The sequence below is a fragment of the Heterocephalus glaber genome, unplaced genomic scaffold (genome assembly GCF_053883595.1).
Source record: "Heterocephalus glaber isolate CG9 unplaced genomic scaffold, H.glaber_assembly_v1.0 deba00001509, whole genome shotgun sequence".
Classification (NCBI taxonomy): Eukaryota; Metazoa; Chordata; class Mammalia; order Rodentia; family Bathyergidae; genus Heterocephalus; species Heterocephalus glaber.
Window position 1 is genome coordinate 30,619,755 of NW_028258325.1, and position 9,701 is coordinate 30,629,455.

The 9,701-nt window shown below is 43.3% G+C and overlaps 1 protein-coding gene across 1 annotated transcript; it reads left to right on the plus strand.

Annotated features, from left to right (window-relative positions):
- Nucleotides 1–636: 636 nt before the first annotated feature.
- Nucleotides 637–4,172, plus strand: LOC110346285 (PDCD10 and GCKIII kinases-associated protein 1-like). Its single transcript, XM_021246708.2, has 2 exons — nucleotides 637–1,150; nucleotides 2,592–4,172. Exons 1-2 carry the CDS (start codon nucleotides 1,119–1,121, stop codon nucleotides 3,199–3,201), a joined length of 642 nt encoding a protein of 213 aa, XP_021102367.1. The 5' UTR covers nucleotides 637–1,118; the 3' UTR covers nucleotides 3,202–4,172.
- The last annotated feature ends 5,529 nt before the right edge of the window (nucleotides 4,173–9,701 follow it).

Genomic DNA, 9,701 nt, shown 5'->3' on the forward strand with positions numbered 1-9,701 from the left:
GGCCCTAGGGCCTAGAAGATACCCCTTAGGGGAAGCTCTTGTACCACCCTGGGTGGGGCTGACTCACCCTAGGGAAGCTCTTGGCCTGGATGTTATAAAAGGGAAGTGAGGAAGGACACTGCTGCTGCTGTTCCTTTGGAGGAGCCCCAGTTTTAACCTTGGAGGTCATCTCCTGCCTTGTAGGCCACTCTTCAGCTTCCAGTGAGGATCCTTCAGCCTTCCTGTGTAGACTCTTGAGTCTTCCACCGCTGACTAATCTCCCTCTAGATACCCAGTGCACTGCAGTGGATACTGCAGTGAGCTCCAGACCTTGGACTAAATCCTCCAGTCTCCAGTGTGCAGACAGACCCTCTGCACTCTTCCTCATCCGACTCTGTGGGTGGCCACTGTAAGTCAGTCTTGGAAAGTCATATGTATTTCTATAGCTTGTGTTATAACTGTTTCTCTACTGAATTCTGACTGATGCTACACAGAAGGAGGGAAGGTTTCTTTGGGCTCATAAGGTCAGTTGACCCTATTGTTTCGGGCATATGGTGGTACAACACGTAGCAGAGGAGGCCTGCTCGCTTCATGGCACCTGGGAAGTGAGACAAAGAAGTGGCCAAGATCTCAGTATCTCCTCTGGGGACAGTCACTGCAGCATCCCGTCAGACCTGACTAGCTAAGCCCTAGCAAAGAGTCATCTCAGAACCTCCTGCGACTCTTGTTGCTGTGCAGTGGGCTGTGCCTTAGGAAGTTGCCAGGGTCCTCCACAAGAGGCAACAGATGAGGCACAAGAGAGGCCCATTCACTCTCTAGCCTTCTTGCACCCATATTTTACTCCTCTGTGCAAAAGGGAATAAAATACCTAACTCATAGAATGGAGGCAGGGTCTGGAAGAGACAAGTGTCAACCATATTAGAGAAGTCTAAATTGGCCATTTCAGAGAGATCACGTTGACATTGTCTTGGGTATCTAGTGCTCTCCCTCATCCATATGTTGCCCTATGCTGAAATTTGAAGCTCTTCGTGTTGAGCACTTAAGGGAATAAACACAAACTGAACTAGTGCTACAGTGACATTCAAGATGGTCTCTCATCTCTATATTTCTTTTCCAGGTGGTAACAAAAAATAATCCAGATGGAGCACAAGTACATTGAAAAGATACAAAGGTAAGGTTGAATAAAGACTCCTTCCAAACTGAGTAATATGTGATTTTAAAGTCATTTTTACAAACCAAGCATCTCACAGCAGTTCAAAAATAAGAATAGTATCAAAGAATTTCATATGATGGTATGAAAATACTTTGTTGAAATCTAATACATGATAAAATTACCACACATTAGGAGTATAATAAAATAATAATGCTAACCATGAAAATAAAGGCCATGAAGGCATTCAGTGCATTTAGCTGGTGTGGGGTGCAATCCACAGTTCTGTTCATTGAGGATTTGGCATGATTTTGATCTCAGAGGACCTGTGTGTGTCTTATATTTTTAAACTTTTGCTCATTGCTCAGAGGATGGGGAGATCACTGTTACTCTCTGTGACTGGATTTGGTTTGGATGAAATATCCATTTCTCCAAAGAGCTTCAAGAAAAAGAAAAGCTTGGTTTTCAGAGGGCTCCTGAAATAGGATGTATGAAAATAAATCCCCCAGACACATATATGCCTTTTGTTTTCTCTATATTTCACCTCAGAAAAAAGTAATGTGAATCCTAAAAAATGGGAAAGAAATAACTGATGACCTTGCTTCCTTAACAAATACTCCAAACATATACATATATGTTTTACTGTACCAAAGTCATGTGATGTTTGGCTCTATTCAGAAAATATTTTTATGCCGGGCATGCTGAGGCATACCTGTCACACCAGCACTAGAGAGGTTGAAGCAGGAGAATTGCCATAAATTGGAGACCAGCCTCGTCTACATAGGAAGTTCATGGCCAGGTGTACTGCATAATTAAACACTGTCTCAAAAAAAAGGAAAGAAAAGCAATTTAGGTTTAATAATACAGCAATGGATATTTAAATCATAAGGAAAATGTGCATAGGTCATAAGCACACGTACTTGATTTTTCTGTAGACATCTTGAGCATCCACAGATTTGGAGGTCCAAAAGGCAGTTCCCATCACATATGGAGGGACAACTATTTTTTTATGCTACTACAGATTTCACACTTATCATTATAATGCCTGCATATTATTCTATTGCAGAGATGAATCTTCAGTACTTAACCCTTGTTTTCCACTTAGACGACAGTAGTTTCTCTTAGTTTATCATTTAAAATTTCATAAACCACCTTGTACTTTTATGTTCTCAGCTTTGTGGATCTATTCTTAAGCTCTGTTTCCAGTGGTAGGTCATTTTTGATACCAAACATGTCTCGTTGATTTAAAAACAATGGTTTAGGGCCAGGGATTTAGCTCAGTGTTTCCATGGCCTGCCTCACAAGCGCAAGGACTGGAGTTCAATCCCCAGCACCAAAAAAAAAAAAGTTGAAGGACTAAAAACAATGGTTTAAAAGAGTAATTATAGGAGGTAGTATACATGCAGGCTGACTTCACAGACATGATGTGAAACTGACTTATTTTCATTCCTCTCACCCCCAGCTGCTTCTGTGTCCTACCTCAAGATCTGTCCCCAGACTATGTCAATGAAGTAAGCAGGTCCAACTTGGATGAGGACTGCACTCTTCAGTTAAGAAGCCATTGGAGACAAGAGGTGTTGGAGCCTAAAAATGCCCTCCCCAGTGAGGGCCTGAGTCAAACTGAGAGCAGAGGCAGGAATGCTGCCCCACAGGAATCCTGCGGGCCTCGGCAAGGATCATTCCCTCAGGGGGACACAAGACGTGGACACTGTGCCAACCCTAGAGACAGCACCAATGGCATGGGCCCCAGAGCCTCTCCCCAGTCCCTCAGGAATCCCCAACCAGGCTCATGGGTGAGCCCTGCACAAGGCATTCACCCAGCTCGGCCCTTCCTTGAAGGCAGGGACGCCAGGAGCCAGGACTGTGTGCTGCCCTCCTGGGAAGAGACTCCAGCCATGGGAAAAGGAGACTGCAGAGCTCCTGCTGAGGCAGAGAGTCCAGTTTTGGAAGGACAAGTCCAGGACCCCCCTCTGCCAGACTGGAATCACCCGCCACTGTGGGACCTGGCTGTTGACAGCTATGGGGATCAGGGGAGGAGGAAGAAGCGGTGGTGGAAGCCCTTGCACTTTTAGAAGCTGATACTGCCAGAGAAGATGTACCAGGCAGAAGTGCTGTGGCCAGTGAGCCAGTGCCGTGCTGCATAAGGGGAGATGCTTGTAATCCTTGGGACCCAAGCTGAGCATTGGCCAGCACGCCCTGGTGTGGCTTAGGAGTTGTTTACCTCCAGCATCTGTTCCTATTCTGGGTGCCTGAGCTGTGCTGCTTCTCAAAGACTTGGAGCCTCACTGCGTCAATGGGCCCTCACTGGGGACAGGAGAATGAACATCAGAGTGAGCTGCTGTGCCCCTGTCCATGGAACATGCAGAAACTGAGCACCCTGCTTGCCAACTGTCACAGTCCTCAGAACATCTGGTACAGATGGCATGAGAGTGCTGTCCTGTCCCCACTCCTAGTCCCAAGGAAATACAGTCACTGAGCATCCTTTTTGACTGTAAATCCTTTGCCTTGCTTGTGAGAGACAAATGTTGTCCCGATCTAGTAAACATAACTCCCCCTTCAAAGTCCCTACCATGTTCAGGGACAGTCACCCGGGGAATTGATCACCAACCACTTGTTGGACACCAGTTAGGTTGAGCAGATTTCACGAGGACCGGAAGTGACCAGGAAGCAAATAGTTATTCTTTAGTGGGTGTGTAAAATGCTTGGACCTTCACGTTTTTACATTGTGGCTTTTTTAAATCTCCGTTGTGATTGGGGAGCCTGGGCAAAATCATTGTGAAAACTTCTTGTGTCACATTTGAGCCTTAAATTCATGAGTTTTTGAAACAGCAAAACTGTGTATGGAGTGTGTCATGCCATGAAAAGTCTGATCATATAAAATATAACAACTTCTTTGTCTCTGTGTGTGGAGTCAGGGTGGTTCTGACATAGCTCCTTGTAGAATTGAGAAGAATAAAGTTGTTCAAAATTGTGGAAAAACATACAAGCATACAAGTTATTTTAATTTGGTGCTTTTTACCCAGGCCCTGAAATTTCATTTATCCTGGGCAAAAAATTCATCTTTTCTCATAGCCTATCTTTTAATTGAAAGCTTAACAATATATACTGCAAAAATTCACATGGCATGTTGAATATTGGTTTTAAGATAATTTAATTTGTACATAATAAATAAAGTGCAGTTTTAATATACATATAACTTTTTTCTAGGGGAAATTAAACTATCAAATAAATACTAAAGAAAGTGTTGCCAAGGCAGAAAGTAGCGAATTGTTATTCCTCACAATCCAGATGCATAAATGTGTGACGACAATTTTAGGTTTCTAACAGATAGCATGCCTGTTTTCCACGCTCAGTAGAAGTGACCGTTGGTCATTTCCCATTCTGCCCACTCTGCATCTGCCTTTCTTGGTTCTCTACCTACTTCTCTCAGCACTACTGCCTCTTGCTCTTGACCTTAGGTTTACGTTTCTAAACTTTTCTGAGCTTTAGTTTCCTCATCCTCAAAGGGAGGATCATTCCTATTTTCCAGCATTGACAGGAATACTTGCTAGACCAGTAGATTTCTGGACCTCACTTTTTAAGAATATGAATTCAATAGGTCTGGGAGTAGGGTTGGAATGGGCTACATAGTCTCTGTAATTTCCTAAATACCCTTAGAAACTCTAAGGGATAGCAACAGCTAGTTGATCTTGCACTGATTATCAGTAAAAAAAAATAGCACACTCACCCCAATATGGGCATGTTTATAACTAAATGTCCTGCCCTGTATAAGTAAAAAATAAACACTACAGAGCAATACCAGGAAGAGCCAATAATTATCTACCAGATATTTGATATTGTCTCCCCACACCTATGGGTTATGTGAAAACTTCTTTGAGAACCATTAGTATAGAAGTTCAAACAAACTAGGGTATATAAAGTCACTTTGACAATAAACAAAATGAGGCTAAGATTTTTAAAAACAATACATTGTGCACAAGTGTGTGAGATGTCCACTAGAGAATGCAAGCATGCTTGAACATGGACATTCTGAGGCCACTTGCCTGTGCCTGTGTACACTGACCTGTATAGGCCTTGAGCCTGGTTTTTTAGGAGATTTCTGTATTTACTGCTTTTAGGCATTTTAGAGAAGTTAATATCCAACCAAGCTAAAGTATGACCTAGAAAGCCAAACTTAGGCCAAGAATTTTATTCTTCTTCCTTGTCATTACTATACCATCCAAATTAAGAGGAGGGAGACTGTTCAGGGTAGGCTGGTTAAAATATTTGTTCAGGACGAATCTTGCTACTTTGAAAGAAAAACAAAACAAAGAATGTCTGTTGACATGAATTTCAATAAAAATCTCAAGACTGGGGATGTGACTCAGTTTAAAGTAACTGGTTAGCATGTGTGAGACCCTATCTTTATTCCCCAGAACAAATCTCAGAACAAATTTCATTTGCAGGTCTTATTCATACTTTTCTCTTCCTCTAAAATATTTCTAAAGCTATGAAAATGTGTACATTTAAACTTCAGATCTTATAAAAGTGAAGAAGTTATTTCATGCTAAAGAGAATTCATGGTCTCTGCTCTTCAACTCATGTCCTCTGTCTTCTTAAATGTTGATGTTTGAAAAAAAAGTTTTAAATTGCACCCCATTTTTGAAGCCAAAAGATCCAGTCTGTAAGATTTCCATGACATCAACCATGAGCCAGGTGACAAATCAATAAGGACGGCTATGGTGTTTACACTAAAACCTGATCAGAAAAAGACATTAATAATGAAGGGGAATTATCTGCAAAAACATTTTTCAAAATATTTTACTAAGTCATACAACTCTTGATATAGAAGTCTTATTTAATAATAATGTCTAGGAGACACCAAACTGCACTTTTTATATCTTTATATGTGCACATATATCTTAATTTATTTAAAAACTATCATTTGTGAATCTGTTAGTGCAGCCAGCTGCTATTCTAAGCCTGATCATGCATCAGCTCACTTAAATCCACCATTGCTATGATTTCGACCTCCTGTTATATAGCTGGGGAAATGGAGAACCAAAAATACCTTGTCCTCAGTCTCACAAGCAGTCAGTGACAGAGTCCAAACTGGGTCTAGGTTGAATACTAAGCTGGAGCTTTTGAGAATCATTGTTAGCCCTCCAAATCTGTGCCCTCTCACCTTCAGATCTAACCAGAATTCAACCTGATTCAAACACATAAAAAACAATGCATTTATACTGAATATATAGAAATGGAGACCAAACTCCCATCATGTGTCTCACTGGAGAGTGTCAGAAGAGCCCGGCAGCTCCTTGTTCTATGGAGTCTCAGTGATGACAGAGTGAGCACCAACTGTATGTGGTCCTGTGCTAAGTGCATAACACATTCAGGCTGGGCAGAATCCCACAAACACCCACAAAAGCACGTGTTACCTTCACTCTGTCCTTAGAAGCTTGTGGCCCACAGAGTTGAAGGCCCCAGATGGGGCAAAACATCTGAATGCCAAATCTGTGCTCTTCTGGGAGCTGTAATAATGAGCCCTGGGCCAAGTCAAGGAAACTTATGGAAGTAGATTCTGAGAAGAGGAAGGGGAAAGGGGTGGGTGAGAACCTTTCAGAGCAGAAAACACCATGGCTGGGACTCCTGGTCACATAGCCAAGGCAGCTCTAGACTCTGTCAGCATGGAGCTGGCATCCAGGGCCTCATGACCCCTGTGCCTCTGTGACTCCTCATAAATCTGTTTCTCTGTGAATAATGCATTGGTCAGGAGTTTTTGTGTTTATCATTGCTGTTGTTGTTGTTGTTGCTGTTGTTCCTGCTGCTGCTGTTTTCACTATTGATAGAAACCCAAACCCTGAAAGGAGAAGGGGAAATGTCCTGGACGTGTTTAGGAATCACAGAAAGGCAGCTGTGCCACAGGCTCCAAAGCAACCAGGACCTCCGTCTTCCCTCTGCAATTTCCCTTCCTTTTCTATAACCCACTGTCCTCCACAAGCCCCCAGCTATGGCCACCAGAATAATCAACCACTTTCTTCAACTGCAGGTTATATACATCCCAAGAAGGGGCTCCCTGAAGCCAGATTGCAGTTGTGTAGCATGCTCACTCTGGCCATGTCCACTTTTGGTCAGGGGAGCAGGGCACCAAGGGGTCTTCTAGGAGGAAGGAGAGCAACTTCCTAGAAGGGACAGTGCTGGGCTGATGGAGTCTCAGCACTCTCCTGAACACCCTGCCTCGTCATCCTCAGGACTTCCTTCTACCCCTGGCCTGTGCCTCTTCACAATGAGGACCCTTCTTCACTCTGTGGTCAACTATCATGACTTCACTTGCTGAATGGCTAAGTTCAGAGCAAGAGTCTTGCTGGCTCCGCTAGATCTCTCGACAAAGCTAATGTGTGGGGCCAGTCACCATCCTCTCTGAGTATCTTTGGCACGACAGGTGCACAGATCCATTATCAAGCACTGTAGCCAAAATGCATAATGAAATTTAATTTCCAGTGTACCAGTGTTGAGGGTGAGGGTGGAGCATGAAGAGATAACTAGGACAGAGTGACTCCATCCACATAAGTGGATTAATGTCTTTCTTTAGAGTCTGTTGAGTTGGTTTAGAAATGATTGCTTCTCTTAGGAGTACATTGAGTGTTCTGGGAGTGCAATAGTAACCTGGAGAGCAGGTAGTTGTAAAACAAGATCACCCTGGTGTTTTCTCTTCTGCACAAGCTCACCTGGCCCTCTGCCTCATGCTCCTACCATCTGATGGCTCTTTCCTTGTTACCATGACACAGCACGAAGACTTCCACAGATGTGGTTTTCCAGGTTGGACATTTAGCCTCTAAAACCACAGGGCAAAATGAACCTCTTTACCTTATAAACTCCTCGACACCTTATAGCAACTCATAAGTCATTGACCATGACTTCCAATGGAGGTGACCTCCAGAGACTGAGGTAGACATTATGGCAGACACTGTAAATTTGCAAGCATTTTTCCAAGGATTGAAACCTCTATGAGACAGGTCATTGTGCAGAGGAAGATACTGAGGCTCAGAAATATAAGGCAGATTCCCCAATATCACAGGTGTGAGTGGCAGAGTGGGTTTCAAATTCACACCAAAAGTTTGGCTGCTGATCTGAGATGAAATTGCTTCCAATAGTCACATCATTTCCATGAATGGATTCACGGGATGGGTCTTCCTCTGAAACACAAGGCAGTTATTTTTGCCAGTATCCGAGACAGCACTCATGAGCACACAGGCCACCGGCTAAGAAACTGAGCTGCTGATGAGAAAAGCAATAAAGAATAACTGGCAAGTTTAGTAGAAGGGATTGAAAAGCTCAAACTTGATATTTTATCTCATATAATAACTACTGTTATGGGTTCATTCATATAGGTAATATTTTATTTATTTCTTCATTTATCGGGTTTAGAAAAAAATCAAGGATGCTTTCTGTACAGGAGGCCCTGAAAAAGACAGCATCCCCACCAAATAGGCAAGAAGCAATCTCCTTTGCAATTTTCACTTGTGGCCAAGTGATAGGGCAAAATGCCTATTTGTGCAAGGTGGATGACTGGCCCATCTGGATACCTGCTCAACCAGGTGAACAAGGACACACCTGGGCAGCTGATGTTGCTGTACAAGAGGCCCCAGGTGTCCTTTCATGTGCTTGTAGACACAGTGAGGGAGCCCCAGGGAGGTATGATAAGAGTCCTTCAGAACTTTGGTGGGAAATGTGGAAAGGAGAAAATACTTGGACACAAACCAACCTGTTGCACCAAAAAAAGGTCAGAGGATGCAAGAACTGGAAAGGGGGACCTCACATGCAACACATCATTTGGATCACACCCACTCAGCAACAAGTGCTAAATTGTGTGATTGCTCTCCCAAGCCCCCAGCACTCAGCTGTATGTGCTTGAGACCCTCCCTGTCCTGGCTTAAAGAGGAGCACCATGGATATGTGGACAGACCTGGGATGAGAGTATGGGAGCAGAGCAAGCAAGGTGAGGGGCAGAACCCCTGGCAGTCACCTGGAGATGCTAGCATGCCATTGTCAAGAGTCAGCAGAACCAGTATCCCAGGCCTGCATGGCCTGTGAGCATGTGCCATTGGCTATATTCCCAATTGTGCCCTACTCCCCAAGGACCTGAGCAGATGACAGCTAATGACTCATCACCACCCATTCTCATTGGTCAAATTGGCTGACCCCTTTCTACAAAGACATGGTGAATTTCAGTCATTTCAGAAGTCATGCCTAGTGCTTGTACTCTTTATTATAGGGCAATAATCATGTCAGTTTTTCCACTTACACACACATACACACACATACAGCCTTCCAAATCAAAATTCAAGGAGACACTACAAAGAGTGACATTTGTTATGTCTACATTTAGAACAGGTCATGAAAGGTATATTGCAGACAATGACAAATGACTCTGTTTTACAAAAGGATCATGTAACTCCACTGAAGAGGATAGGAATAAGAGAGCTGTACTCGGTCATGGTAGCCCAGTTGTGACTGGGTACCTGAAGGCTAAAGCAAAGACATGTGTACCTGACCTATACTCTGATTCATAAATACATTTCTCAAGGCAATA